Source organism: Rhododendron vialii, chromosome 5a, assembly GCF_030253575.1.
Source record: "Rhododendron vialii isolate Sample 1 chromosome 5a, ASM3025357v1".
Lineage (NCBI taxonomy): Eukaryota > Viridiplantae > Streptophyta > Magnoliopsida > Ericales > Ericaceae > Rhododendron > Rhododendron vialii.
In genome coordinates this window covers 27,908,288-27,917,609 of record NC_080561.1, presented here as the reverse complement: position 1 = coordinate 27,917,609, position 9,322 = coordinate 27,908,288, and the positions used below count along the sequence as shown (strand labels likewise).

The 9,322-nt window shown below is 36.9% G+C and overlaps 1 protein-coding gene across 2 annotated transcripts; it reads left to right on the top strand.

The window, feature by feature from the left end:
* The first annotated feature begins 2,265 nt into the window (after window positions 1-2,265).
* Window positions 2,266-7,681, top strand: LOC131326904 (terpene synthase 10-like). 2 transcript variants are annotated; one of them, XM_058359812.1, is made up of 7 exons: window positions 2,266-2,600; window positions 2,695-2,959; window positions 3,188-3,536; window positions 4,983-5,201; window positions 5,558-5,696; window positions 5,787-6,035; window positions 7,097-7,681. In XM_058359812.1, exons 1-7 carry the CDS (start codon window positions 2,367-2,369, stop codon window positions 7,394-7,396), a joined length of 1,755 nt encoding a protein of 584 aa, XP_058215795.1. In that variant the 5' UTR covers window positions 2,266-2,366; the 3' UTR covers window positions 7,397-7,681. The 2 variants fall into 2 exon arrangements, with proteins under 2 accessions (XP_058215795.1, XP_058215794.1); XM_058359811.1 differs by having other exon boundaries at window positions 2,269-2,600; window positions 3,158-3,536.
* Window positions 7,682-9,322: the final 1,641 nt, after the last annotated feature.

The following is a 9,322-nucleotide window of genomic DNA, read 5'->3' as shown; positions in this document are numbered from 1 at the left end:
GCTGGCCTTTCCATGGCCCTGCCAGAACTCGCCCCCTCCGCTTTCATTTTTCTTTCCCGCAACCTCTTGCCTCCAACGCCTTTGCTCTCCGCCCCTTGGTCTAGCCGCCTTTGCTCTCCACCCCTTGGTCTAGCCGCCTTTGCTCTCCGCCCCTTTCCCTCGCCACCTCTTCCCCCCGATACCCCTTCCTCCGCTGCCTCTTCCTCCAGCCACCACCTGTCGTTTCCCTTTTTTGGTAAGGGTTCCTGATTGGGTCGACGAGGAGACGACGTTAGGTGGTTTGGGCCCCCCTGACGCAATAAGGCTCCGGATTTTGCAGGCGGCCGGCGATGGAGCTTGGTTTCATTCCGGGGAAGAAGCCAAGTAGCTTTCAAATCTGCTTGGTGACTCTTTGCTTCAACTCAGCTGGGCGACTCAGCGAGTCAAATCAGGGTGGTAATTCAGTGGCTTTTGGTGGCTGTTCAATATTTTCTTTTTTCTTTTTCTGTTTTTTTATGTTCGAGTTCTGGTAGGTTGTCGATTCATCCTTGCGCATATTGTTCAAGGTCTGAGTTGGGGTAATTTTGGAGCCTCTACTTTTGAGTCGCTGACGGGTCTCTCATACCAGCACGTAGTGTAGGTTAGCTTCGGCAGGGTGTCTTAGAGTCTGTAGCATGTGTGCTTAAAGCAATAACTCGTGTCTCGATTTGGTAGTTTTTGGTTCTCTCCTTGTATTTGTGATGAAATCTTTCCTTTCGGATGATGAAATGAAGTGATATTTAAAATAAAAAAAAACCATGATAACAGTAACATTTTGCATTTTCACCTCGATATATTTTCTCTTGCATATAGCATTTTTTCGTTACTTTTTTCATACCAAATCGTTCAATACAAGTAAGGGAACCAACATAGCAACTATAGAAGCGATCAACATGATTGTGGTGATGATAAATTCCTCCATTTTCACGTCAATATGGGCTTGTATGTTTGAGGTATTCAAAATCCCTACAGCCCTTGCACGGTCCCACTAATTTTCCTTTATTTTTTTTTTGCTCATTACACTTTAAAACTTTTTTCAAAACCTAAACCGAACAAGCCTTAAGGCTCTTCCCTTTGTTAAATGAACAGCGTCAATATGTTTTAAACGAGAAACCTACGGCTACTTACCGAACACATGTCACATCGAGTTTAAAACGTTTTTCACATCTCACGTCAGAGTTTTATGTTTTTTTTTTTTTCTGAAAGGAGAGTTTTATGTTTTAGAACCTTCTATCGACAGAAACCTTCTTTACACAGATTTTGCACAGACTTTTTGTGGAGCATATTTTTGGATACCACACAAATGGTTTGATCTGTTAATTAATTTTAAAATATTCTTTTAAGAGACCCCGTAAAAAATCAGCTCAATAGAATATGTATAATTGTTTGATCTAATATTATAACTTTTTCATTCAGACCTGAATAAAAAATTATAAGATTGAATCAAGCAATTACACATATAATTCTGAATGAAAAATTATAAGATTGGATCAAGTAATTATACATATTCAATTGAGCTGATTTTTTATGGGATCACTTAAAAACTATTTTAAAATTAATGAATGACTCAAATTATTGTGTGAAATCTCAAAGTGAACCCCACAAAACATCTTTGTAAAATCCGTGTAAAAAATGTCTGTGTCGGAAGTGTTAAATTTATAACGTTTTTTTCAGGCTTATAAGAACCAAGTCATCAAGCGAATGAGGAGAGGTCACCTCATCCCACTGCGAGGCCAATTAGTGATTTTGCCCACATAAAAAAATAAAAAATTTGATAAACGTGGGCGGCTGGCTGTGTCTTAGACTGTGTTTGGGAGGGCTAATCTTTTTTTATTTGCTAAAATACCACCCATAAGCCATTTAGGGTGTGTTCCACTAATCGAAAAAGTGAAAAATTATGACTTTTACTTCTTCTTTTTTTGAAATATCCAACATAAATCTGGCTTTTTGGGTTTTATCTAGTAAATTTTCAAAAATATTTGGGTAAGACTCAAAATTATAAACTTTTCCGATTCGTCTTGATAGGATGAATTGAAAAACCAAAAAAGTGAATAGGAAAACTAACAAACACGAAAAAAATTTAAATAAAAATAAAACTAAAAAAAATACCTCAAAAATCTCTTAGCGAAACTTAACCTTACTCTTGGCCACAATGTCGCCTTAGATAGTCCAAACACCATTGCTCTTCGCACAAAAACGAAAAATATATTTGACTTTGTAAGCATCCCACCACAGCCTTACAATGCCCCACCAAACACAATAGAGAATAGTGCAAATGACACCATTATTTAAGGTTTCATGTTGTACGCCATTTACCCAAACATCTTTGCTAGAAACTAATCAGCGCAATGGCTCTTGCACTTAGATTTACAGCTTCTACCTCTCTTTACACCCAAATTAGGCTAACATCTCAAATCTTTACCCCATCAGTAAAATCCATTCCGGCCCAAGTTCGGCACACTGGTCGATGCACTTGTGTCAACCCAAAGATTTCTGATGAAAAGATTGTCAGGCGATCCGCAAACTACCAATCTCCCATTTGGAACTATGACTATGTGCAATCGCTAGATAATAAATTCGTGGTATGTCAAGTTACTAATGATATTGCATGTCTTTTTATTTCTTTGTTTTGTTTCATTGGAAGCATTGCTCGCAAATGAGAATATCATTTTGTAGGGAGGTACGTATGTATCACTAGCTATGAAGCTGAAGGAAGATGTGAAGAAAATGCTTAAAGAAGTAGTGGATCCATTGGATGGACTTGAGATGATTGATGACTTGCAAAGGCTTGGAGTGTTTTACCACTTTGAGGATGAAATCAAAAGAGTCCTTGAGAGCATATACAACAACAACAAACATGAGAAGGGGAACGAAGATGATTTGCATGCTATGTCTCTCAAGTTTAGACTTTTGCGACAATATGGTTATAATGTCCCTCAAGGTACTAGCAACGGTGCCCTCAAGTACTTGTTTACTACATAATACAGAGAGAGAGAGAGAGAGAGAGAGAGAGAGAGAGAGAGAGAGAGAGAGAGAGAGAGAGAGAGAGAGAGAGAGAGAGAGAGAGAGAGAGAGAGAGAGAGAGTAATGCTTTAAATTTGTTATCTTAACATATATAATTTGCTAACTTTGATTGCAGAGGCATTTGAGAAATTTATGGATGAGACAGGACATTTCAAATCTTGCCTTTGCAAGGATATAAGAGGAACGCTATCTTTGTACGAAGCCTCGTTCCTTTCATTTAGGGGTGAAAGCATATTGGAGGAGGCTAGAAATTTTGCAACTAAAAATCTTGAACAACACCATAAGAGAAAGGACAGTGATCAAGATCTTGCCTCATTGGTCAGTCACGCCTTGGAGCTTCCACTACATTGGAGGATGCCCAGGTTGGAGGCAAGATGGTTCATCGATTTGTGTGAGAGGAGGCCAAATATGAACCCTACATTGCTTCAACTTGCTAAACTGGATTTTAACATGGTGCAGGCAACTCACCAAGAAGATCTAAAGCACATGTCGAGGTGAGACAAACATTCACAAACACACAACTTAGTCATCATATAGGGAATGGAATCATGCAAATATATGCAGTAGAATATTCTAGTATTATCATAGAATCAAATCATACATGATACTATAACAATACTAGAATATTCAAATCATATATGATATGATTTGATTATATGATAATACACAAATATTCTAACATTATGCAACAAAATTGATCAAACAAAGTCAATCGGTTGAGGATGCAATGGCGGGCCTTTGCCTTAGGCCTGCTAAATAGGGAAGGCTCCATTTTGGTTTAGGTCCATCTGTGTATTCGACCTCCAAAAGCTATAAAACTTTGTCCTTTTAATTGCTTGCTTACTGCTTGGGCCTCAATCTGACATAAGCTTTTATGAGAAATTCTTATTTTGACGATGTATTTATCGGTCCAAAGTAAAAAATGCAGTTTTATCGTTTATAAATAATCTAAATACTTCTAAAAACATAAGCATGACAACATAATTACTTGTCGAGACAAAATTTTGAAATTCATATCTCTAAAATTCTGTGATTTACATGTCAGAGCATTATTCTTATAACTGAATTTGAATTGTACTAATTAGTTAAGAGATTAAATTTTTTTCCACCGGCGGTGGAATACCCCACTTTTCCACCACCGTCTTTTTCAGTACTACCGTGTGTTTGTAGTTAATCTGAACCGTTCATCCTGTAGATGCCACATAATAGTATATCTGTGCACAAAATAAACTTGATTGGACATCGATAAGAGTATCAAAATGAATTTTGCTTTGTAAAATGAACAGTTTATCTTTATTATTATTGACAGAAATCATATCGTCCATTTTATAAACCAAAATTCAAATTTTGACATATCTATTGACTTTCGATGAAGCTGATTTTTTGCATGGCAATACTATACTGTGGGTCTTATAATATAAACGGTTCAGATTACAATAATAGACGCTCGGTAGGGCCCATAATAGACGGTAGTGGAAAAGTGGGGTTTTACACTAGTGGTGGATAGAATTTATTCTCGTTAGTTAATTAAATAATAAAAAACCAAGGGAAAATGATGGTCAATGACGTGTTTTGATATTTAATACCCGCTAAGGACATTTTCAGCATTAACAAATGTTCTTCGCTTGTCCTTAGCGGGTATTAATTATCAAAACACATCCTGGGCCGTCAGTTTTCCTAGAGATTTTGCCTTAGTCCGCAAAAAGGTTGGGCCGCCCCGGGATGTGTATCGAATTCAACCCATATCGTTCATAATGTTTGGTCGTACCCCTATTATCCGTATTATTCGAGGATCCAATTACTCTAAGTTGTTTCAGAATTCTGCAATTTCGAGATAAGTTGTTAGTATAATACTCACCCTCACGTACAGTATATTATTAGCTTCTCATGTGTTTCTTCAGTGTTATGTTTCTTAAATCATGGTTTCGTCTTTGATTTAGGTGGTGGAGCAAAACCGGTTTGGCGAAAAAATTGGGCTTTGCCAGGGACAGGTTGATGGAGAATTTCTTGTGGACTATTGGCCTCAATTTCAAGCCCCAATTCTCAAATCTTAGGAGAAACATTACAATTGTCAATGCTCTTATCACAACCATCGATGATGTCTATGATGTTTATGGTACACTGGATGAACTAGAAATTTTCACAAGTGCCGTTGAAAGGTTGGTTGCAATGGTGTACATATTTTAAATTTTCAATACGATCTGTAGTTGCAAGTGGAGTAGAGTGCAATTGGTGCCTCATTTAGTATGGATAGTCTATCTGTCTCATACCGTTTATCTTTTGAGGATTCTGAACAAAAAAAATAAAGCATTTTTGTGGATAAATTAGTTTTCAACTTAGCCTGCACCAATTTAAAGATCTGAATTAATTATGTAAATTGGTGCATGAAAAATTTACATCTTATGCACATCTGTCTTTAGTTTTTATGCGGAAAAAAAAAAACGTACAACCTCCACAAAATAATAAAACAATTAAGAAACGGGGGAGTGATTAAAATGTACTTTGGTACTTTCAGGTGGGATATAAGTGCAATAGAACAACTTCCAGACTATATGAAGATATGTTACCTAGCTCTCTTAAACTCGATTAATGAAATGGGTTATGAGACTCTTAAGGAGCAGGGCATTCACATCATCCCTCACCTCCAGAAATCGGTATCAAACTACTTCAACAATTACTTTTTCTCATTCTTCGTTAGATTTCAAGTAACTTTTTAATTTAAGCCATGCTTTTCTAATTTCTAGTGGGCAGATTTATGCAAATGTTATTTGAAGGAGGCAAAGTGGTACTATAGCGGATACACACCAACTCTTGAAGAATACATGAACAATGCATGGATTTCAATTTCAGCTCCTGCTATACTAACTCATGCTTACTTTTTGTGTACAAATCCCATAACCCCAGAGGGTTCCGAATGCTCAAATAAATACCCCAATATTTTTCAATGGTCAGGCACTATTTTACGGCTTGCAGATGATATGGGAACATCACCGGTGAGCTTCACACCATCTTAGCCTTTGCATACATTGCTGAATGAAGTATCTTTGCTTGTCTTCCTCATACCATCTTAGCTTTTGCATATATATATATATATATATATATATATATATATATATGTAAACGTAATATCTATGCTTGTCTTCAATCCACACAGTGGACTAGAGGGTGCTTTTCCGATCCATAGGCTCGATTATGTTTATATATTTGGACCCGCCCTAGAACTTCAAGCCAAATATTTTGTTGAGCCCATATATTATTTGTGAAGGTAAAAAATAGTACTCTATAAATTAGCATTTGTGTCTTAAAAACTGTTGACGACGGAACATTTAAAATTAGTCCTGCAATTTCTTGAAGATAATTACAAGAAAACCTCGTCATTTCATCAAAATAACCAGCTCAGAATATTTTATATGGTTGGTAGTTTTGATACAAAGAGACCAATTAATGACTCGAATCACCAAAATGAGGCCCACCACGGTAAGATCCAAGGGCCTAGCAAGACCGTGGACAAAATTCAATTCATCTATATATAGTAGCGATGTGCTCGTACGTCGTTCTGTACTCATTGCTCTTTGTATTGCTCATTGAACCAATTATAAATCCATCTCAATCGAGTAGCTTGTATTTTTTTAAGTATTATAACTGAACAAGCCGGATATTATCTTGTTTAAGCTTGATTTAAAAACCTAACGTACATTCTTTCCCCACCATCGGATCCAGAATAAGAATCAAATTCTCTCTCTCTCTCTCTCTCGATCGATCGATCGATCGATCGAAATCCAGAGGTGTCAAACATGTGAAATATAACAGATTTGGGCCACCACCCAAAAGTTGCGGAATGACCAAAATGGCCCCTTCAATCCTCCGCACGACAAATCACTAAAGGCAATAGAGGTAGGGATATTTTGGTCCGCTCCAACCTAAATGGTCGTCACTTACATGGCCAAATTAACGAGGCCAACGTTCCTTTTAGCAAGCAAGCATGGATACATGGCTTGGTTTTTTTCCAATGTTTCCAAACACTAAGAACGTTTTATCTTTTGTGCTATTTCAGGATGAGATAATGAGAGGTGACACACCAAAATCGATACAATGTTATATGTATGAAACCGGTGCATCAGAGGAAGATGCCCGAGAACACATCAAATACTTTATTAGGGAGACATGGAAGCAGATGAACGAAGACCGATTTGAAAATTCTGCCTTCTCCCGAACTCTTGTGGAAATAGCAATGAATCTTGCTAGGATGTCCCAGTGCATGTACCAATACGGAGATGGCCATGCTGCTCAAGGTCGGGATACTAAAGACCGAGTGTTATCACTGCTAGTCAATCCCATTTCGCTTGAATATTAACGTACAATAAAACTATTTTGGACAGTGGGTTTTTTTATGGGATCATAGCTATTTTCCTAATGTTAGAATCAATAATTTGTAATGAATTAATATGTGTTGAATAAGCTGCCGGTGCATATATCGAACAGATATGTCGATGGGTAAATGGCATCTCTGTCATAGCATCAGGATAGATTGTGATAAGTCAAATGCAGCATGTGTAGTGTAATAACTGATGAGCATGGCTCTCATGCTTATGACATGTAATGGCTTTTATTATTCAAAATCTCCTCTTAGCTTATTGTGATATGATTTTACGGTGTTAAGGATATACACAATGGCATAATTAAAATTAAAAAAATTTTAAAGTTTTTTTTGGAAGGCAAAAAAACTTCATTAATCTTGAAATTGTTACAAGACTAATAAAAGCAAGAAAACAGTGTCCATGTTCAAAGAACACTTCTGTCCAATCCGAGACCCAAAATCTACGATTTTTAAATTTAACAATGTTGGTCCAAAATATATATGGCTCACAATGATATAACTAAACTTAGCAACCTCTTAACCAATAACCAAATTTTGGTTTTTAGATAACTAAAACTAGCAACCTTTTTCAATAATCAAAATTTGTCGACCCCACGCCACACAAGTTAACTGACTGTTGATTGTATCTCACACGTGTTTTAATTGTCTGCTGATTGCTTGACTTCAACTCCCAAACGCGCCTTCTCTATCTTCTTTCTCTTCAATCTGACCGTTAACCCAAACCGTTTCTCTTTGTTTTCCTACAAAAATGAAACTCATGTCTCTCGATCAACTACAATTCAACCCATCGTTACCAGATTAAATTACTTCACTCTTCTTTCCTGTCTCTATTTTTATTCCACTTTCGTTCCTCTCCATGTGGTTGAGCATATGAACAACCTTGCCCTCTTTTCCAGATTCAAGAACACTTCTGTTTTTTTCTTGGAAGATTAAGAGTGGTGGATTTGTGATAGTTTGGTAATATAGGTTGCAGGGATAGGAAAAAAGTTTTTCAATATTTGTTTAGATAGAAAACACTAGGAAGAACACCGTATATTTGATAAAATGCCTAAATGAGTCATCCCCGACTTCTGAAATAGTGAAGTATATGAAGTGAAAAGCTTCAAAGCGCTTCATCTTCATCTTGCAAGTCCTTGGGTTTTCCTTTTTTTTATTCTCTTCTATTTGGCTTCAGAATTGTGACTTGATTCCATCATTTGGGAAGGAGAGGTTCTGAATTCCATTGGGAGGGAAGAAGAATGGGAGGAGAAGCTCTGATTTTCATCGAATTAAAGGGAGGGAATCGAGAGATTTTTCCCAAAAAAGTAAAATCAGAATAGGAGGGAATGAATGGTGGGAACAGAGAGGAAGAGAGAGAGTGTGTGCATGTGTGTGTGAAATGATAGTAGGCCCCTTCTTTTGATTATGGATTAGAAGCGATCATTGTGGACCTCAACATTGTTAAGATTAACAATCTCTTACATGGATAAACAAAAGCTACCACATCAGCTTTTGGTTATCTAATTTTGATTATATCATTGTGGATACTTTTAGATTCCGATCTTGTAACTAAACAATCATTAAGCATCTAGCTACTACATTTTTTTTTTGTCATTCGTTAATTCTGATCTACTTTATCCTAGGGGACTTGGAGGGGGAGGGGGATGGGTGCTTACGGAAATCGAACCATACTCATGTGCATGAGAGTATAAGGAAGGCACCAAATGCACTCAACTCCACTTGCAAGCATCTACTACATTTGATCATGATTTGCGCTGCTTCAAAACATCTTTTATAATCCTACAGATATCCGAAACCTCATTTGCTTATGTCTACTTTCATATTCATTCACTCTACAATATCCAAACTAAAATTCGAGATATCATTATTTACATAAACTATGAAGGGTACGAGTGGTGGTTA